This window comes from Alosa pseudoharengus, unplaced genomic scaffold (assembly GCF_046254945.1).
Source record: "Alosa pseudoharengus isolate Yale_2024_CS ecotype anadromous, Long Island Sound unplaced genomic scaffold, YU_APseudo_1.1 YU_APseudo_1.1_scf_1, whole genome shotgun sequence".
NCBI lineage: Eukaryota > Metazoa > Chordata > Actinopteri > Clupeiformes > Clupeidae > Alosa > Alosa pseudoharengus.
In genome coordinates, this window is record NW_027468564.1 from 20,202,828 (window position 1) to 20,226,015 (window position 23,188).

The 23,188-nt window shown below is 41.0% G+C and overlaps 1 protein-coding gene across 6 annotated transcripts; it reads right to left on the reverse strand.

Moving 5' to 3' along the window:
* Window positions 1-452: 452 nt before the first annotated feature.
* On the reverse strand, window positions 453-22,905 carry LOC143123032 (NACHT, LRR and PYD domains-containing protein 3-like). 6 transcript variants are annotated; one of them, XR_012986781.1, is made up of 12 exons: window positions 22,730-22,904; window positions 21,052-21,152; window positions 17,454-17,552; window positions 15,080-15,178; window positions 12,854-12,952; window positions 6,645-6,731; window positions 3,735-5,543; window positions 3,034-3,204; window positions 2,629-2,802; window positions 1,960-2,136; window positions 1,593-1,661; window positions 453-1,552 (listed from the first exon to the last, which is right to left on the reverse strand). XR_012986781.1 is itself a non-coding variant. In XM_076284152.1 (11 exons), the coding sequence occupies exons 2-11, from the start codon at window positions 21,135-21,137 to the stop codon at window positions 1,652-1,654; spliced, it is 2,808 nt and encodes a 935-aa protein (XP_076140267.1). In that variant the 5' UTR covers window positions 21,138-21,152; window positions 22,730-22,904; the 3' UTR covers window positions 453-1,651. The 6 variants fall into 6 exon arrangements, 5 of the variants coding, with proteins under 5 accessions (XP_076140267.1, XP_076140256.1, XP_076140281.1 ...); XM_076284152.1 differs by having other exon boundaries at window positions 453-1,661; window positions 3,735-5,540; XM_076284141.1 differs by having other exon boundaries at window positions 453-1,661.
* Window positions 22,906-23,188: the final 283 nt, after the last annotated feature.

Genomic DNA, 23,188 nt, shown 5'->3' on the forward strand with positions numbered 1-23,188 from the left:
ATCATAAACACGTGACTCTGACTGGAAATCAGACAGGTGTCTCTGATTGCCAGCAAGTGTTGCCCATAGACAGTAAGATGTTGCCCCCAGCAATATGGCGGCCGCGTTTACGTATGCCACCTAATAGAAACCGAGCCCAATGCGGTAACTAGCTTTCTAATATATATGGCTCGAACTGATGACTTTGACCTTTGACCCTTTTCCCATGATCATAATCTCTCCTATCTGCACTCCGTCCATCAAAAGAATCAGAACATTGTACAGCTCTCTTTTGTAAATTGTCTACTGTTAAAGGACATAAAGACAATACAAGTGAGATCAGCTATTTAACATTGTGACATTCTCTCTGGAGAAAAAAAGACCTATGAACAAACTCACACATTATATAAATAACTTAATGGTATAGCCTGATATGAAGATCATAAAAGACAAATTCACAACACACAATAATAAAATGTTCAAATGTTTATTTCACCAATGTCAAGAATATACTGAAAACATGTACAAATGTAGATATAGCCTAGTTGTACACTGAAAATGTATAATGTTCTTATCATAGATAGAATGACGTGAAAAAGAGGAATGTAGTCTATTACTAGACGTAATTGTAAAAATGACAACATACTTAAACATATCACTGCATGGAAGTATGGAGAGAAAAAAAAATCAAAGAACTTTTAAAAAGCCATGGCGGAAGATAGATACAGAGTGCTGTAAATGATTTTGAATGTGATGCATATGCAGAGTGCTGTAAGTGATTTCATAAATTACTTTTTATGTGATGTAAGGAGTGGAGTCAGACCACTGTTGACCACTGGCCTGGCAAAGAGCTACTTGAGTAGCTGAGATTATGGCTGATACCAGTATGTACTCATGGACAGAGGATACAAGACTATATTTTCCATCATAGTATTTACATAATATGTTAATTTCTACCTCAAAAATGGAAAACTGAAACTTGAAGAGCTTAAAGAAAATATATATTACAACAAATAGTATATTATTTCCATTTATGTCTTTTAAGCAATTCTTGAAGACCATAAAACACATGAGAGAGTAAAATATCAGAATAGCATAGAATCAAATTAATTCAGGAATTGTTTAAAAAAAACAATTTGTCTCTGCCTATCAATTTATAAACACAATAACCCCTTTATCATTGAAAACCATGACAAAATTATGAGTTATTATTATGACTATGAGTATTATGATTCATAATATTATCATTATTATTATTAGTTTATCACCTGTTTGTAGACTCCAAAACAAAGCCTAGGAATTATTTCAAATAGTCTGCTCTAGGCTGATCTGCAAGCACTATTAAAAGGCAGAATTGAAAACCGGAACTGGGTACTAGAATCGGGCTCTACTCCTGAAAGATACAGTACCCATTGCTACACAACCACACCATTAATCTTCTATCTATGGGCCAGCCCAAGCAGAAGGCCCCATGGCCGGTGAGCTCAAGCAGGACATCAGCAGGACAAGGTGAGAGCTCAGCGTAGGTGCTGTGGGAGCTTATTCTGTTCTGAAACCTGACTGGAACTAAACTCTCCTAACAAAATGAAGAGGCTGCAAGCTGCACTGAGTTGCTAGCAGACACACGTGAAGTGAATAAGAGCTTGATATTGCAACGTGGAAAGTGGTGAGCTCAGGTGTATCTGCAGACAAGATAACAACACACTGATTAGCACACATAGCACCCAGACATGCAGAATACAGTAAATACACAAAATACAGCTACATCCCCAAAGACCACAACAACATCACTTAGATTTAGACACAACTCTCCACAGACACATCTCCACACAGAGTATGACCAAGATGTATACTTCATCTACGCTTACATCTGACGTCATCCTCATGGTGATTATTTCATGTTTGTCTATTATATATACAACTTACACACAAAAAAACAGAGTATGTGTATCTCACAAGAAATATGATTTATTGCCTTACATGACTGTCTTCAGCACAGAGTTTGGATCCTCCTTGATCTCTGAGAGCAGCTTGACTTCTGCCTCTCCTAGTTTATTCTCACTGACGTTTAGCTCTGTCAGATTGGAGGCTGGGTTTCCACTCAAGGCAGAAGCCAGAAGCTCACAGCCTTTCCTTGTGATGCCACAGGCTACCAACCTGCAGAGTGATACACAGCAGGATATAAAATACAGTAATATACTGTATGACATTTTATTTTATGATAAATCATATGCAATATATGACATACTGCTCATACATAATCCTTCATGAGATATCATTTTCAGGGCATAGCATAATGTATCATTGTATCGTAATGTCATAACATATCATGTATATTTCTGTCATTAGTCTAATTGTGTGGCATAAGTGAGAGTGAAATGGGTAAAACATAGCTGTGATTTGGCCGCAGGATGTAATAACTGTCAGGACATAGCGCATTGTATTGAATTGTATTGTATTGCATCATTCATGTCATATATTACACCTTCAGACCATTACATTACATCAACATGTTACACTATCACATCACATCAGCGTAACACATCATATCCCATAGGATCAATTTCAGTGCACATCCCATAAAATATTAGCCACATCTTTGTGTTTCTGAAGCATTAAGATCAGTATATTAATCGTCCCTTTCATCACCTTAGTGTCTGCAGAGTGCAGTTTGAACTCTTCAGCCAAGAGGAGAGGTGTCCAACTCCAGTGTCATCCACAGGATTTCTACTCAGGTCCAGCACTCTCAGGGGGGAGTGTGCTGCTTCCAGGACTGAAGCCAAGGCTTTACAGGAGGCCGCTGTCAGTTTACATGCAGCAAGACTGAAAAGACAGGAACATATTTTAAGAGAAACAAAATAGATATACAGAAATAGACAGACAGATATTTCCCATCAAGAATGCACTGAAATTGCTGCAAGCAGCGATGTGAAGGGGCCAAGCAGCTCAGCAGGCCAGAGTCGCTGCTAGTTGCCTTCTTGCATGAGTAGTTTACCATAGCCACCCACGAGAACACAAAGCAACCCATGAGAACAAAACGATGGACAGACAGACCTCAGTGATTCCAGCTTGCAGTGTTGACTCTGGAGCCCTCTGAAGAGTATCTCCTCAGACTTTTGCAGGTTATTGTTACTCAGGTCCAGCTCTCGCAGGTGGGAGTGGGCAGACTCAAGAGCTGCGGCCACCACCTCACAACACTTCTCTGTGAGTTTACAGCCAGACAGCCTGTCAAGCACGTGAAAGTGATACTGTTGTTAACAACTAAGATGTGTAAGCTATGCTTTACTTCTATCAGGATTCAATATAAGTTTAGAGTACTTTAACCAGGAATGTTACACTGAAATCCCATCCAATTTGGATCAATCTACTTTTATGTTACATACATAAGTATAAGTATAACTACATAAACTCTTTTGATCCTGTGAGAGAAATTTGGTCTCTGCATTTATCCCAATCCATGAATTAGTGAAACACACTCAGCACACAGTGAACACACAGTGAGGTGAAGCACACACTAATCCCGACGCAGTGAGCTGCCTGCTACAGCGGCTCTCGGGGAGCAGTGAGAGGTTAGGTGCCTTGCTCAAGGGCACTTCAGCCGTTCCTACTGGTCGGAGTTCGAACCCTCCGGTTACAAGTCCGAAGTGCTTACCGGTAGGCCACGGCTGCTCTACATTAACAGCGATCTACTGCCCAAAACATATGGGGACCCAGATAACAGTCCTGCATGGTATGTAATGTGATTATGAACTCACAGAGCCTTTCTGCAGCACCGCACAGCTGGAATCAGTCTTCTCCGACCCTCATCTGATGCCTTGTATTTCTTCAAATCCAACTCATCCAGAGGATCTTTTGCCATTAGCAGCACATTGGCCAAAGCCGAGCAGTGGGCAAGTTTGAGCTTTTGTGCACCGTCCTCTGATTTTAAATAAGATTGGACATCTTCATGTACAGACGAATCATGCATTTCCACCAGACAATGGAAGAGGTTGATCCATCGATTTGGGGAGATGTTTGGTCTCTTCAACTCCTTCAGATTTCGAATAGTTTTCTTGACACTTTCAGGGTTGTTCTCTGTGCGTGTCAGAAGGCCTTTTAAGAGCTTTTGATTGGACTCCAGGGAGATGCCATGTAGAAAGCGCACAAACAGATCAAGATGCCCACTCTTGCTCTCTAAGGCTCTGTTCACTGCATCCTTGAGTAGCTCATCCAGTGACATATCTTTCAGTGAGATCTTGGATTTCCTTTGGAGAAAAGGTTTCAGCCCCTCCTCAGTCTTGTTGACATAACATGCAAACACATACAGGGCAGCAAGACACTCCTGGATGGTCACGTGCACAAAAGTGTACATTTTCCCAAAACTTAAAGATTCTCCTTTGAGGACATCAGTGCAGAGTCCAGAGCGCACCAGGGCATCATTTACGTCAAGGCCACATTCCTTTACCTCCTGCTCTGAAAACATAAAGTTTCCCTTCAGAAGATGCCTGAAGGCAAGTTGAGACAACTTCATTATGACATCTTTTTGTGATTCCAATGCATTTTGGCTTTCTTGGCGGCTCCTAGCTAGATATTTTTGCTCGCTTCTGGTAGCCTGGATGAGCAAGAAGCGCACAAACATCTCAGTCAGAGTTGTTGGGGGTCTCTCACTGGTTCCCTCTTTCAGGAACTGCTGAAGAACAGTGGCTGCAATCCAACAGAAAACAGGCAGGCGACACATGATGTTCAGGCTTCTTGATGACTTAATGTGGGCAAGGATTCTTGTGGCTTGACTCTCATCACTGACTCTCTGTCTGAAATACTCTTCCTTCTTTGTGTCACTGAAACCCTGTACTTCTGTTACTCTGCTGATGTACTTGGGAGGAATTTGTTCACTTGCAACTGGCCGTGATGTTATCCAGAGGTGGGCAGATGGAAGCAGAGAGCCCTGAATAAGGCTTGTTATAAGTGTGTCCACTGTGGCTAAGTCTGTTACATCAGAGAGCATCTGGTTTTGCTGGAAATTCAATGGTAAACTGCTCTGGTCCAAAGCAAAACAGATGAATAAAATCTGACAGTCTTTGAATTCAGAACCGTCCTTCAGCTTTTTTAGCTCAGGGTGGAATTCCAGCAGGAGTTGGTGGAGACTGTAAGTTGGTGGAGACGGAAAGTCTTTGAACCTATTCAGCCTTGAGAAAGGAAGCAAAAACACAAAGTCTATGTCTTCATTGGCTTTGCTCTCTGCCCAGTCAAGAATGAACTTCTGAACCAAGACTGTCTTTCCTATGCAAGCGACACCTTTCGTAAGCACAGTTCGGATGGGTCCCTTCTGTCCGGGCAAAGGATTGAAGATGTTTTTGCAGTCAATTGATGACTCTTCAAGGCCTTGAGCTCTGGATGCTGACTCTACCTGCAAAACCTCATGTTCCTGATTCAAACCTTCACTCTCTCCCTCTGTGACGTAGAGGTCTATGTAAATACTCTTGTGAGGTGTCTGCAAGGCTGGAGTCAACACACATTTACGTATGCTTTCAAACCGCTTCTTGAGATTGGCCTTGTTTTTTGCTGAAACTTCCTTCAGGTTTCTACTGAAGAGGAAAATAAACAGAGAACAATGACAATGAGAGTTTCAGTGGTGACAGCCATCCCTGAACACAAAGGAAAATGTTACATTTTCGGAACCTTTTCAGTAGCACCTCAAGCAGCATATACATTAATTTATCAAACAAAGAGAGTGCATAGAACTACAACACCATCAGACCATATCAGATTTCCCTGCTGAAAAAAACAGCCTGACCCGCTTAAGGTGGATTGCTGGTTGACCCGCTTGTTAACCAGCTTGTTTGACCACCCTATGATGGTTGACCAGCTAGACCAGGAAATATCTTGCAAAAACATGCCTTCAGCTGATTTACCCAGTTTACAATGGTGATTCAGCTGGTTTTGCTTGTCGTACCACCTTAAGCGGGTCATTTTAGCTGGTGTTGCTGGTCTACACTGCTGGTTGAACTGGTCATGCCAGCTTATGTTAGTCATTCTAGCAAACCAGCATGACCATCTTACACCAACAATGTCAAGCTTGACAGGCTGGTCACCAGCATGACCATCTTGCACCAGTTGTATCCCACACGACAGTCTGGTCACACCAGCATAAACAGCTTCCTCAGATGGTCACATCAGCATATTCAGCTGGTGGCCCAACCAGCTACACCAGCAAAGACCAGCAAGAGCTGGAGGAAAACCAGCAAAGATCAGTTAAAACCAGCTACCAGCATAAGCTGGTTTCTAGCTGTTTTTTTTCAGCAGGTTTGTCAAATAAAAAAATGGATTTAAGGGTTTATTACACTAACAAGATGAGGTAAGATCAGATGTGCTTAATACTAGAGAGAGAGAGAGAGAGAGAGAGAGAGAGAGAGAGAGACAATTGGCTAGCTTTTTAGGTAGCAGCTAGAAAAAAGTAATTCATTAAGCATAGAAAGAGTACACCAAAGAGAACACCAAACTTCAAACCAATGTGAAATTTACCACATTTTTAAAAACAATTTAACATTTAACTTAAAAAAAAAAAAATAGATTACTTTAAAGGTTTCTATTGCGGTAAATAGCTGGTGTAAAGAGATAATTGGTTAATAGCAATAATCAAAGCAAGAAAGGCAGTGTATATTAAACCAAAGAAATAAAGCCCTCACCTTAAGTCACTTCTCATCATGGACCGAAATATCTTACTGGTCTCCTGGCTGGGATCAGGAGACTTTGCTCTGTGTCTCTTCAGAGGTCTGGTCAAACATAAATGGTTTGTTTCAAAAACAAACAAAACAAAACAAGGACAGTCTGGAGTATGAGGGGTAAACGTATCAAAAATTAATGGATAGAAAATGATGTGATGGAGTGTTAAAAATGAAATGTTACGAAAGTTTTTGCATCCGCTCAAAAAGATAAAAGTCACACACACACACACACACACACACATATATCTTATTTATACAATGTGACACACACACACACACACACACAGACACACACACACACACACACACCATTTTACAGCAACAATGTCAAGCTTGACAGGCTGGTCACCAGCATGACCATCTTGCACCAGTTGTATCCCACACGACAGGCTGGTCACACCAACATAACCAACTTCCTCAGATGGTCACATCAGCATATTCAGCTGGTGGCCCAACCAGCTACACCAGCAAAGACCAGCAAGAGCTGGAGGAAAACCAGCAAAGACCAGCTAAAACCACACACACACACACACACCCTTATGTATGCAATGCAACACACACACACACACACACACACACACCTTGAAATTCTTGAATTTCCCCATGGGGATCAATGAAGTATCTGTCTATATATCTATCTATCTATCTATCTATCTATCTATCTATCTACAGTGGGTCCCTGTTAAGTTCGGACGGGTTCCTTCAGGAATCACGATCCCCATTTTCTCAGCAGAAATGGCACAAACTGCAGTTGACACAAACAACCACAAGGTGTCACTTTGGTGCCACTACTATTTTTGATGCGACTGACTTACTGCTTCCATGACGCAGCGGGGGCACAGGAACTTAAATTGATCCAAAGCATGCCTGCTTGCCGACGTTCAAAAAACGAAAAATATATCAAAGCACCTTTTGCGTTTGAATGTAGCACGAAAAAATGTTTAAACAGCTGGACAAATGATTTAGCTAATTGATTATATAACCTGTACACCAGCAATTGTTGAACATTTACCTGTACAAGTACATTGACAGTAGCCCAGCCTAACAGCATGTTGTAGGCCTACTGTAGAAATTTCACTTAAATTGCAACCGCAACATGCCTGCTTGCCAACGTTCAAACGACAACGAAAAAGATAATAAAACAACAAGAGGGTTGAGTCTGAATGACACTGAGTTTTTAGACACTGAGTTTTTGTAGTTAAGAAATAATTTCGTATAAAAAAATGGTCATTCTTCAATCTCCTTCACTGACGCCTATGGAAAAGGCTTAACGTCCCAAAACAACGATCAATGATCATCAAATTTCTCTCTCATATTGCTCCTCATATCCATCTATAAAAAAGTGTTTTTTCTTTTCTTTTTGAGCACATCCGAATCCCAGGACATAACGCACTGGACCTTATAATAGGCTCGAGATATAATTCCAAAGGGGGCAGATAGGGGCCACTGCACTTAAAACTTAAAAAGATGAAGCTTTCCGAACTTTGAAATTGCGATCAGTGACTGACATCGGGTGAACGAAGCTTTTCGAAGTTGAACAGGCTATTAAAAACTATTTGCGCACCTCCATGTCACAGGAGAGACTGGGCTCTCCCTTCTATGAAAAAGACGTTAGGCTACCTGCAAACTGGCCTATGATTTCATTGCTGAGTTTGCGGCAAAGCAAGAAAATGTTTTTTTTTTCCTGAGTCAGGATATGGCGGGTCAGTGTCATTTATTTGTCCAATGTTAGCCTATAGATACAGACCACCAGTACATCTTATCAATAGTTTGAATGTCGTGTGTGTTTCTGCTCATTGACAAATACCGTTCAGCACAATGATTCATGCCCAATTAATTCCCCCTGTTAAAGTGTTCGCCTTTGTTAAGCGTTCATCTTCCGATAGTTCGTCAAAGTGACGCTTCACTCTCCGTGCTCTAACATTTTCAAATGTACTCTGAACCCCCATTTATTTGCGAGTGTCTGCGCTGTAGCCTTGGCCTGGTCAAAGGCACGCACGTAGTCAGAAAGGACCGGTATAGAATTTTCCAGCAATTGCATTGCGGGGATAGCGACGGAGGTCACAGGCCCTGGTGCGACTGCACTTGCTGCACCTACTATATTTACGCCACTGCGTGGAGCGCTAATGTGTCTACTGTAAATCATTCATGTGTGAAAGTCATTAGGCTGGAAGCGCTAATGTGTCTAAGCTCATTAGTCTACTTTCAATAGGCCTACTGTACAGCCTGAGAGGGGGAACATAGCCTACTGTAGAGTAAACAATCAGTTTACTTAGTTACATTTGTTTAGTTAAATCCAGTTTTCTACTCTATCTCCATGATATGCTTAGCCTATAGAAATACGAAGTCGGGAAAGTGCTTCAGAGAAAACGTATTTATTGAAATAATGAACAGTCTACATTCAACATTCTACAGTCTAAATTTAAAGCACGTTGAATCCCTGGGAAGATCTGCGTGTTGTGCGGAGGAATTCGTTGATCTTATTGATGCAGTCCTTCAGTTCACTCCTCCCCATAGCAGGGAACTTTCGTTGTAGTGTTGAGACCACAACGTTTTTCACATTCTGCGGCAGTGCTCGCTTGCCCTTCACTCCATCCCAGTTGGTGCGTTTGCTCCAGGCTTTATAGTGTTCCTCTGTGACGATGGACCTGAAGAGCAGGCATCCGTATCTGCCCACTTGGCCGTAGCTCTGTTGGTGAATCTTAGCGTGGTCTTCGGGACCAACATCACGCAAGGTCACGTCTGCGTGTTGACTAGGAACTTGGATGCTGTCGTTGAGTGTGACGGAGAGGGCCAATGGAGACATCTGCAAGGAGGACGTTTCTGGAGTTGGTGTCGAGGTGCACATGGGGATTGGTCTCTCAGGCGTCAAATAACTTCTCTGCTCACATAGCATCGCCTGAAGTTCTCCGATTCCAGCTCTCATCTCCTGTAAAATGTCTCTGTGGCTCTCCAAGTGGCTTGTCTCTCGGAGTTGTTGAAGCTCTCGTTTGAGGTTGTTGACCTCCGCTTTCAACCGATCATTCTTGGCGTCTCTCTTGGCTACTCGAGCTTTGAAAGTCATTAGGCTGGAAGCGTGTCTACTGTCAGTGACTAATGTGAGAAGCGGGTTCTGTGTGGTAGGCTATGCATTTTTCCGACACTTGGCTGCAAGCTCCCCTCCCCCACCCCCTTCTTTCACAAGCAGTGCAGATTTCTGAAGCGGTGCCTTTTGAAGCTAATGTAACAAATACCACCAATATTGTTGTGTGGCAATAAAAGTATCCAGGGTTTGCGCAAGTAGCCTAAATATATAAATAAATTAAGGACATACAATCCTTAACGTGAAAAAGCTTAACGTAGCTTAAAGGTACACTATGCAGGTTTTTTAGCTTAATATGCAAGTTTTTTAGCTTAATTTACCTTCATTTAACAGCTTCAGAGTCATTGGAATGGTTATATGACTTTTTTCGGGTTGAATGGTGGCCGTCTCGCTTCCCCCTAGCGCCTGTGAGCGGAAAAACCACCCTTGCAACTGTGGGCCGGTGGGCCGACGGCCTCAGTGTCAGGAAGTATAACGAGTGTAACGAATTGCTTTACTGCATTCAAATACACATACACGCCAGGCACCGGCTAGAAAAAGGTAGCGATGGAGTTTCTCAGACATTCGTCATGACAGAGCCAGCGAAAAAGAAGCAAAAACCGAGAAAACAGTAAGGAAATTGCCAATACTGCGTAGTTTACCTTTAATGTCCCAAAACAACAAGTCGTTTTATGCGCTCATTATAAAGAAAGTTTAACGTGTCCCAAAACAGCTGTCAATTAATCACCAAACGTCAAGAGGGTTGAGTCTGAATGACACCGAGTTTTAGACACTGAGTTTTTGAAGATAAGAAATATTTTTGTAATAAAAATGGTCATTTAACCAATAAAGGCTGAAAACATGTAGCCTACAGTAAAACTGTAGGCTATAGCCTACAGTACATGCAACCCAGCAGAAGACTATTATAGGCTATTGGCAAATCATTGAGCATCATTCACACATTGTATTCTGCACAGTTTCTACACGTGGAGCGCTAATGTGTCTAGGCATACTGTAAATCATTCAAAATGTGTGAAAGTCATTAGGCTGGAAGCGTGTCTACTGTCAGTGACTAATGCGAGAAGCGGGTTCTGTGTTGTAGGCTATGCATTTTTCCGTCACTTGGCTGCAAGCTCCCCTCCCCCACCCCCTTCTTTCACAAGCAGTGCAGCTTTCTGAAGCGGTGCCTTTTGAAGCTAATGTAACAAACAGTGTTCGAATTACCATAGGGCCCGGTAGTGCCCAGCCCCCTTAGTTCTGGCCAGGGCACTACTAGTTCTGCTCGAAATCACTGTCAGAGGGGGCCCACTCATTCATTGTCAAGTTGCCAACCCGTAACTATGATAATCTACATTTTCCCCGTTGGTTGCAATGTGTTCACCTCGCTCTCTGTGTATTTTTTCCCCAAGTTACGTGCCGATCAGTGAAGATGACCCCAACAGGGATGCACCTGAAACAAAGTATTTTCTTTCATTGATAACAAAAGTTAAACCTGTGCTTTCTGACTCAAGAGTGTCCTAGTTTAAACGAAGTATCTGTGCGTAAAGTAGTCTGTTATTTGTGTTATTTCCCCTTACAATATAAATAATGTATTTATAACCTGATATTCTCAGGACAGCAGCTGGAGTTACTCTGCGAGAGATCTGCCAAGGCCGCCGAGCTGCTTCTGACCTGTGAGCTGCCATGCCAACTGCCTGGAGTCTGGATTGAACAGACTAACGTTAACGTTAACGTTGAAGAACTCTGCATTAGGCCTACGGACCAATAAACTGTCGCTGTAAAAAGTCCACCGAGTTGCTGATCTACAAGATCGCCCACGACTTCGGACTGTTATGCTTCCAGTGATCTCAAGACTAACAAGGCCTAACGTTAACGTTATCTCCAGACTGCCAGTGAGTGTAAAGAACTTTGTTGGCGTTGCATCGGTTGTGGAGACAGCTGTGCGCAGTTTCACGCAAGTCATCATTGCCCTTGGACATTTTCAGCCGGTTGGAAATTGGACTAATTTTATTTTTAATTTTTATTTATTTTATTTTTTAATTTGTTTGTTGTCTGTCTTGTATGTCTTGGTGTCACGGGTACGCTGGCGACTACGCCGCTCCGTCCGGCATCTTTTGCGTTTGTTATTTCTTAAATGTAGTTCTATGTCTTGGTGTCACGGGTACGCTGGTGACTACGCCGCTCCGTCCGCTATTGTCTTTGTTAGTCTATGTGTCAATGACAATGTCTTATATGTGGAGCGCTTTGGGTTGCACTCAAATAAAACTGACTTGACTTGACTTGATATCAGATATGAACTTACAATTTCTGATAGCCTAAGCTACGATTTATATGGAACATGGGCTGTAGGCCTAAGTAAAGAAAAGGAGATGATCTGAAGTTGTCCGTTCACCAAACAAAAGCCATTTTTAGATAGAGATTGCACAACTTCATTGGGAGAAGAGACGTCTTTATGCTGCATTACCTGTCTAAAAAAGAGGTTGTGCTTCTAGAATCATGTTCACAGAAAAGGTCACTCTGTCAGGAACCTAAATGTTTTCTTCAAAGTGAGTTAAATAAACTAGTAGGCTATGTTCCTCTTAAACTAAGTTAAAATGGTGTGATTAGCAATCAGAATTTATGAAAAAATTAACAGGAAGAAACCCCCAAACCAACCATTGACCAATGCCGGACCTGAAGGTTTTAAAGGTCTAGGCATGAGTGTGCTCAAACGCAATAGTCCTTCACTCCATTTACACTCAGAAAATTCCAACGTCCCTGGCCTAGGAGGTGATCAAATTGAAGAGCCAAAATTTTAAAACAACATTTTGTTGATTTGAGATAGGCGTTATTTAATTATGCAAATGCATAAACAATGAAATCGAGCGCAGATACAGGTATAGAGAATGTAAATACAGAAAATTAGGGGTGACAAATAATCTTGTGGTGAATAAAACTTATCACAACAATTATGATTGAGAGGAAAAAATGACGTTCGCATTGGGCCGCTCACCGGCTCTGTCTTCTGCTCACTCTCGCTTAGAAACTTCACCTCGCTCTCTGTGTATTTACGTGCTGATCAGTGAAGATGACCCCAATTATGTATGTCAACACTGCTATGTTCACTCACTTTAGATCGCCGCTTAAGTCAGGAGGTCCAAACTTGGACATGTCACTCTGCATAGACACATTGCTGGGTACTGGAGACACTGGTCTCTCTTTCTCTGGGCTGCAATCAGAACAGGAGCAAATATTGTTAGAAGCCCAACTATTTTAAAACTTCTGAGTGTGAGCATCTTAGACACACACACCCACACACACCTCCTTATATATGCAATGCAACACACACGCACACTCACACACAAAGACACCTCCTTGTGTATGCAATTGACACAAGCATGCACGGAGGCAAAGCGACTTACCAATACAATAGTTAACAGTTATAGAAAGTTAGCAAGGCTACATTAAGGATAGTAATAATAACAATAATGATAATAATATATCAATGATCAATAATGAAATAACATATACCATATACAAACCATACTCTTAAGAACCACTTAATGGTTAGAAACACTTCACTACACTCTGTGGGGGAGGGATGGGGGAAATGGGAACCCCATTCATGTTTGGAAAATATCTGACAGGGATGCACCTGAAACAAAGTATTTTCTTTCATTGATAACAAAAGTTAAACCTGTGCTTTCTGACTCAAGAGTGTCCTAGTTTAAACGAAGTATCTGTGCGTAAAGTAGTCTGTTATTTGTGTTATTTCCCCTTACAATATAAATAATGTATTTATAACCTGATATTCTCAGGACAGCAGCTGGAGTTACTCTGCGAGAGATCTGCCAAGGCCGCCGAGCTGCTTCTGACCTGTGAGCTGCCATGCCAACTGCCTGGAGTCTGGATTGAGCAGACTAACGTTAACGTTAACGTTGAAGAACTCTGCATTAGGCCTACGGACCAATAAACTGTCGCTGTAAAAAGTCCACCGAGTTGCTGATCTACAAGATCGCCCACGACTTCGGACTGTTATGCTTCCAGTGATCTCAAGACTAACAAGGCCTAACGTTAACGTTATCTCCAGACTGCCAGTGAGTGTAAAGAACTTTGTTGGCGTTGCATCGGTTGTGGAGACAGCTGTGCGCAGTTTCACGCAAGTCATCATTGCCCTTGGACATTTTCAGCCGGTTGGAAATTGGACTAATTTTATTTTTAATTTTAATTTATTTTATTTTTTAATTTGTTTGTTGTCTGTCTTGTATGTCTTGGTGTCACGGGTACGCTGGCGACTACGCCGCTCCGTCCGGCATCTTTTGCGTTTGTTATTTCTTAAATGTAGTTCTATGTCTTGGTGTCACGGGTACGCTGGTGACTACGCCGCTCCGTCCGCTATTGTCTTTGTTAGTCTATGTGTCAATGACAATGTCTTATATGTGGAGCGCTTTGGGTTGCACTCAAATAAAACTGACTTGACTTGACTTGATATCAGATATGAACTTACAATTTCTGATAGCCTAAGCTACGATTTATATGGAACATGGGCTGTAGGCCTAAGTAAAGAAAAGGAGATGATCTGAAGTTGTCCGTTCACCAAACAAAAGCCATTTTTAGATAGAGATTGCGCAACTTCATTGGGAGAAGAGACGTCTTTATGCTGCATTACCTGTCTAAAAAAGAGGTTGTGCTTCTAGAATCATGTTCACAGAAAAGGTCACTCTGTCAGGAACCTAAATGTTTTCTTCAAAGTGAGTTAAATAACTAATGGACCATGTCCATGGACCAACAGAAGACGGACCCGTCTTTAGTAGGCTATGTTCCTCTTAAACTAAGTTAAAATGGTGTGATTAGCAATCAGAATTTATGAAAAAATTAACAGGAAGAAACCCCCAAACCAACCATTGACCAATGCCGGACCTGAAGGTTTTAAAGGTCTAGGCATGAGTGCGCTCAAACGCAATAGTCCTTCACTCCATTTACACTCAGAAAATTCCAACGTCCCTGGCCTAGGAGGTGATCAAATTGAAGAGCCAAAATTTTAAAACAACATTTTGTTGATTTGAGATAGGCGTTATTTAATTATGCAAATGCATAAACAATGAAATTGAGCGCAGATACAGGTATAGAGAATGTAAATACAGAAAATTAGGGGTGACAAATAATCTTGTGGTGAATAAAACTTATCACAACAATTATGATTGAGAGGAAAAAATGACGTTCGCATTGGGCCGCTCACCGGCTCTGTCTTCTGCTCACTCTCGCTTAGAAACTTCACCTCGCTCTCTGTGTATTTACGTGCTGATCAGTGAAGATGACCCCAATTATGTATGTCAACACTGCTATGTTCACTCACTTTAGATCGCCGCTTAAGTCAGGAGGTCCAAACTTGGACATGTCACTCTGCATAGACACATTGCTGGGTACTGGAGACACTGGTCTCTCTTTCACTGGGCTGCAATCATAAGAAAAAACACAGAGGCAACATTTTTTATTATAATTATTTTAATTACAAGCTTTGTTAGAAGCCCAACTATTTTAGAACTTCTGAGTGTGAGCATCTTAGACACACACACACACACACACCTCCTTATATATGCAATGCCACACACGAACGCACGCACACAAAGTGACTTGCCAATACAATAGTTAACAGTTATAGAAAGTTAGTAAGGCTACATTAAGTATAGTAATGATAACAATAACGCTAATAATATATCAATGATCAATAATGAAAATAACATGTACCATATGCAAACCTTAACTCTTAAGAACCACTTAATGGTTAGAAACACTTCGCTACACTCTGTGGGCATGTACATGGGGGCTCATGGACATGCCCCCAGAGCTTAGCGCTGTAGCTGCCTGGGTGTATTAGCTGCTGGTTGTAGCAACTCGAGCTAGATAAAACTGATTGTTTTCGTTTTGTTTTGTACCGACAGTACTCTGTGACCTCAAGAAATGGAGATCTATGTGAAAACCTGCTGGATTTCTCTCTAACACTGTTCCGGTCAAAAATGACCGATTTACACATTCCCTGTACCATAAATATGGCATTTTTTATCAGATTGCCTCAAGATCTTATGATATCCTTCACAAAAGGCTTTTGAACACATATAATTTATTTTGACTACTTTCTTTGAATTTTGAGTGATTTATTCAACGTAGAAACACTTCTTTTGTTTATGGTCAAAAATGACCGCCATAGGAAATGAATGGGAAAGAGTATAATTTTCATCCAAGACATAAAAGATATCTCTTTACACACACTCCTACAACTTACCACCAATGTTCCCACACACATGCATGCATGCACACACAGAAGCACACACACCCACACACACACACACACAAACATACACACATACAGTACACACACGTACACCCACTCACAGACACACAGACACACACACATACACACACACACAGTACATGTTGTCAGTTCATGTTGCCACTTGTACGTGTGAACCACCAATGTTGGCACACATAGGCATTCACACACATACAGAAACACACCCACCCACCCACACACACACACACTAACAGACACACACACACACATGTACACCCACTCTCTCTCTCCCTCTCTCTCTCTCACACACACACACACACACACACACACACACACACACACACATAACACACACAAACACACAGTTCATGTTGTCATGTTGCCACTTGTGCATGTGAACCACCAATGTTCGCACACACAGGCATGCACGCACACACAGAAACACCCCCCCACACACACACACACACAAACAGACACATACACACACATGTACACACACACACACACACACACACATACAGTTCCTGTTGTCAGTTCATGTTGTCATGTTGCCACATCTGCAGGAAAACGACCAATGTTTGCACACACATGCATGTACACACACGGAAACACTCACACCCACCCACACATACACACACACACACACATTTACACCCACTCTCTCACTCACACACACACACACACACACAGTTCATGTTGTCAGTTCATGTTGTCATACACTGTGCATGTGAACCACCAGTGTTCGCACACATTCACGCACATACAGAAACACACACACCCACACACACAAACACACATGATGTAGATGTTAATGTTCTCATAAGGGTCTGTTTACAATAATGTTCTATTAAATAATACTTTTTGTCATGGTATTGGTATTTAAGAGCTGTTAAAACTGTCCGGTCAAATTTGACCGCGAACAGTACATTAAGGGGGGTAGCAACGAACAGTGTTTAAAGGTTAAGTGTTCTATAGACTAAAGTGAGATATTTAAATGTAATTCTGGCCACTATAGAAAGCCAATGAAGTAACTCAGAAGTAACCTACATATGTCCTCTTTGGCTGATTAAAGACCAGGCGTGCTGCAGCATTCTTAAAGGATAATTCCGGTGTGATATTGATGATGTAAAGCTGTCCGTTCATCATACAAAAGCCATTATTATATAGAAACCGTGCAACTTCACAGGCAGAAGACACTGATAAGGTGATATTTAATTATGCAAACGCATAAACAATGAAAACGAGCGCAGATACAGGTATAGAGAACGTAAATACAGAAACTGAGGGGTGACAAATAATCTTGTGGTGAATAACAACAACTTACCACAACAATTATGATTCACCTCGCTCTCTGTGTATTTTTTCCCCTAGTTACGTGCCGATCAGTGAAGATGACCCCAACTACTGTATGTATGTCAACACTGCTATGTTCACTCACTTTAGATCGCTGCATAAGTCAGGAGGTCCAAACTTGGACATATCACTTTGCATAGACACATTGCTGGGTACTGGAGAAACTGGTCTCTCTTTCTCTGGGCTGTTGTCAGAAGAAAAAACACAGAATCAAATATTTTAATTATAATTATTTTAATTACAAGCTTTGTTAGAAGCCCAACTATTACAACACTTTTGAGTGTGAGCATCTTAGACTGGCCAATTTTCAAAACCAATGTGGCCTATGAGCCAAAAGGTTTTCCCTCTCCTACAGTGAGTCCAGTCGAGATGGTTCTGGCAGTGTAACTGGAATTTAATGCTAGTCTAAACTAGTGGTGCAGAAAAAAATCTATTCTGTTCAGTATTGCGATATTTTGTGCACACAATTATATTGATACAGTAGGGCAAAGTAACGCAATATTCAATCATATAATTTAATTATATAATATATAGTTTTTACTCAGGGTTTACTCTGATTTGCTTATTATTAATGGCAATTTCAAATGAAAATGGTTTCACAAACACAACCAGTAATACACAACGCTCCGTCTTCTTTCACATTGAAAGTGTGGGTGTATTTCGGTTTTCAACAAAAAGCAAATAGTAAGGACCTTGACATGCACCATTAGCCTAGAAATATCCATACTCTTGTACGTACATTTCATTTGTACAAAGAGTCTGGCCACTTTCCATTGCCAAGCATTAACTTCCTTGAAGGCGAGTACTCTGTTGAAGTTAAAAAACTATTGGATCTGCCCAGAGCTACTCTGGATCTGCAATAACCGATTGCTAACGTTTGGTTGTGACGTTCATTTTCCAACTTTCCTTTCACACCGGTGTGACAGTACACCTTTAAAGGGGTGGTGTGACAGTACACCGTTAAAGGGGTGGATTTTGGACATAGGACCTCATTTCCAAGTTAGCAAGTGTGGTATTTATCAGTGGAGACCGTTTTCAACACGTTTCATCCAGTCTTTCTAGTTGCAGAGTTCGCAGGTGATAAGCTAGCGCAAGTCATCAGTGTGTATTAGCCTGCCACTAAAACTATCAACACAGACATTTACATTGATTGTCTGGAATTTGCCTCGGGTGTACTTTAGAGTGGGTAAGACTGTTTTAAGTGGCAGGCTAACACATACTGATGACTTGTGCTAACCTAGCACCTGCGAACTCTGCAACTAGAAGGACTGGATGAAACATGTTGAAAACGGTCTTCACTGATAAATATCACACTTGCTAACTTGGAAATGAGGTCCTATGTCCAAAATCCTGAACCACCCCTTTAAGGGTTAAGTGTAGAAGATAATGGGCCCTATCATGACATTCTAAAGTGCATCGTCACTCGTAAAAAGTCTATTCAAATTTAGTAGGATGTCCAGTTCACATTGGGAGGGGTTTCGCTATCAAAAGTGGAGCGCATGGCGTAACAAGGTGTTCCTAGGTCTTTTAATCAGTCATATGGGTGTGTTTGGGGCGTAACATCATTTTAAACCAATGAGAATGACATCTGTCATTACCTTTAACGGCGCAACGCGCGATATGTCAAATAAATGCATCGGTATTTTGGCATTCAAAGGCGCATTTGAAGGAGGCTGCTTGTGAGACCGTATAGAATAGTCATTCTTAAACCATGCTTTACTAAAACCTAGCATAGCCTTCACGCATATGCACTCGTCTATTTGAACTCATTGGCAAAGTGAAACTAACTTCACCAAGGAGTCAGTCAACGACAAGACAGTTATATGCAGTTACTTTCACTATTGACTTGACAATGGGTTACCACCGAAAACATAGGCTGGAAAAAGCAACACTTACCCTAATATTGCTCAAATGACTGAATAAAACAACATTTATCCTGCAGAGGAGTTGCTTATATCTCGTGTCAGTGCGTCTTCAGCTGTGCTCCATACATGTCTCTCGCCTCTCCCCTAATCACTTTTAACCGTCATTAGGCCTACCAATTTGCAAATGATGGTGAATAACTACTCATTATGAGATGCACAGTATTTCGTAATATCTTTGTTCTAATTATGTTTCCCATTGTAATCGTGCAATTTGTAATGCTTTGCATGGACGTGCGCTGGTATGCGTTCATGAATGATAGAAGGATGGTGCGTGCACCTGCCAATATGACTGTTGACATGCGCTCTTAAAATAGCATATGAACAACTCGCCATTGACTTCTGACCAGGTTTAGGTGGTGTATGATAGCGATTTTTAGACAACGCGCCAGGCCCCTCCCTAGGTTGTTAATTGCCACACCCCTGGTCGCAATGTTTAAAAAATAAACGTGCAAAATAGCGAATTAAGCTTTGCGTGGGTGAATAACGAGCTTTACGCCATGCGCTGGAGCCCAAAATACAGCCCAATATTGTTCACATAATGAAATGTGCCATTTAAAGTGATTTGAACAGTTTATTTTCCTTATTTTTTGTAATGCCTTTGAATAATATGGGAAACATGAATCGCAATATATCGCAGAATCGAATCGCAATACTTGTTGTATTGCAATAAGTTAAGAATCGCAATAATATTGTATTGTGGCCCAAATATCGCAATAGTATCGAATTGTCACATTTTTGCCAATTCCCACCCCTAGTCTAAACCCAGCTTAAATCTTGTATTTTCTCTACTCACAAATGCACCTCCATTAAAGAAGAATTCCATCAATTTTTCACATAGATCTCTGTTTTTCGAGGTCACCAATACTGTCGGTATACAAAAAAAACAATTCTGTTCATGAGCCCCCAAGTTAATGCACTGCAAAAAATGAATTCTAACCAAGTGTTATTGATCTTATATTAAGATTTGCTATTGTTTTTAGTATGAAAAGACTTACCTAGCGCCCTCAAGATCATTTTGACTTAATTTAAGAAGACTTTAACTTATTTTAAGGAGTCTTATCAAGACAAATGATCTGCACTGGTAGACAAATTTGCTTGTTTTTAGGACAAATTTGCTTAACGCACTGGCAGACACATTTGCTTGTTTTCAAGATAAGATGTCTTAAAATAAGTCTTTTTTTTTTTTTAATTAAGTCAAATGATTTCACAAGAAAGCGCTAGGTAAGTCTCTTTATATTGAAAACAATACCAACTAGTTTTTTTTTTATCTTGATATAAGATTAATAACACTTGGTTAGATTTTGTTAGATAAGCAGTTTTTGCAGTGTGCTCACAGTGTGTAGCACTGTAGCTACCTGGAAGCTCTAGCTGTTGGCTCTAGGCAGTAACTAGAGCTAGGTAGAGCCGGGATTTATCAGGTTTTTTTTGGTACCGACAGTAACAGTGACTTCGAGAAACAGAAAAATAGCTGGAATTCTCCTTTAAGTTACATTCAATTGAAGCTATTGGTATTTCCCCACATTTGGATTTTCTCCACTGCTTTGGGAGCTACTGAATGTATCTATGAAGGTGGAATATGGGGAAGGGATTAGTGAGTTCACTCTCTGGTATTTTTGTTGCTGTTTGGTACAAATAATAATGGACACATGATGTCATCCAGAATCATTGACAGTACCTTTCATTCCATACCAGCTATAATTGCTATAATCAATGTTTTGCCATCAACAAGAAGTGACATGGCAGTAACATAATTTTCACCTGAGACTGCACTGTGGTTCAGTGGAAGCATCACTCTTTGAAGTTTGGGAGGATTTGGGATCTCTCCTCTGTCTGTGCTGGCTCATGGTGGATAAAATATTCTGAAAGCATGCAAAAAATATACCAGAAAAATGCAAATCAACAGGTTCCACAACCATCATACAAAGTAGGCACACCAGATGCTTTTTTGTGCACTTGCCAGCTGGTGGTTTACATGTTAACAACTGCAGCATTATGAAAATCAAAAAAAATAAAAGAAACAAAAGGATTTAAAAAAATAAAAATAAAGCTGATTTTTTTGATAATATTCACTGAAACCAACACTATGCTCTAACACTATCTACCTCCACCTAGAGCCTGTTATTTGTTTTGCAAAAATCCACAGCTCCCAGTTCTTCTGGTCTTATCAGCACAGGGCTGTGTGAGATCTGACTGTCAATCACAGGTCGTGCACACACCACAGATGCCCCCCCGCACACGTTACAATATCGCACAAACTCGATTGGTGCTCGGTGGTAGTGGGGGAGGGGCATGGGAGTTGTAAACATTCAACATTTTGAAGTCCCCTCAATCTGCCAGACTTGCCAACGGCAGCTTTAAAATATATTGAAAGGTTTTAACAGAAAAGAGATCAGGAGTTTCTTTTATATATTTATAGAAAAACACAAAATCAAGAAGATGCATAAAACTTAAAACACATTAGATCAGTTTGTTTTACTATGTTAAGGTCTGTGTCTCCTAACCTACAGTACCAATGGATAGCAAGGCACAATCACCCCTCCCACTCACATTCAGTCGTTTTGTTCAATGCTACACTTATTATAGGGACCTTTCATTTCCAAACTTGTTATAGCTTATTGTCATTATGTATCCCACAATGAAGGAAAGTAGCTACTAGCCTACTGTCTGCATGAGGCCCTTTTTTATAAATAAAATAAATACAAAATATTTGGGAAAGAAATGACATCCTTGTAGTAACCTGCCCTGCACAACCTGGAGGGTATTCCAAGTACATCGTTTAGTGACAAACCTGGGTAAATCGACTCTGAGTAAGTGGTAAGTTGAACTAGTTCATGTAGAAAGTGAACTTTCCCAACACTGCCCCTGGCTTTGGCAGATGGTTGTTGGCAGCAAGTCCAACTGGCCCATGACCCTACAGGGCTTGTGGTTTAACTGTCAAACTGTTGTTTTTCCCTCCTATTTTTTCCCGCCTTGGAATTAGATCAACATCATGTGACCATACACGCATTAAGCCACACTAACACATCGTAAACACAATAGATACCTGTCATAATAACAATCGCCTTATACTTAAACAATCGCCTTATAACAATAATGCATACCAGTACAAATGTTAGCCTATAGGCCTACGTTGGCTGTGCACAATGTGAAAGCAAAAGTGAACAGGTTAGACCTACTGGTGCTAGGCAGGAATAAAGACACATAGGTTAGTCTACGACATTAACATTGTTGTTGAAGGATTATAACTAAAGGGTAGGCCTAGTAGCTTATTTTGCATTGCAGTGTTGTTAACCAAAATTACGAAACGCATTTTTTAGATTAAACTACCATGGCTTCATTTGAAACTGCGACATCACACTCCGTCTGTCTGACTCCTCCTTCCTTGTTTTAATTTGGTCGACAAACATTTGTCTTCACAACACATAGTGCAACTCACCTTAAATGTTCGTTTTTAAAACTTTTCCTTTGCAGAGGTCCTTCAGGCGACACTGGAAGAAGAACGCAATGGCTGAGAGATTGTTTTTAAAACAGCTCGACTAGTGCAGATGAACAAGTGCATAATGAACAACTGCGTCAAGTGCATAACTGCGTCACAATGATTGACGACGGTGATCGAGTAAATTATTCTTGTCAACGCACTGTCACGTGACACGTACAGTAGTACCAGATAGGCATAGGGCAGAGCCATAGAAAAACATATCAAAACAAAAGCTAACTAGATGTACCGCAGAGCGGTACAAAATATGACCGCTGCCCAGTCCAGCACATTTTTTCCACAAAAATAAATCACGCTGAAAGGCCTATATGATTCTACAGTAACTGTCTCACTAAATTGCATTATCCACACTCAATTCTCACTGATATCTGCTAGACAACAAGTACCAAAACATGATTA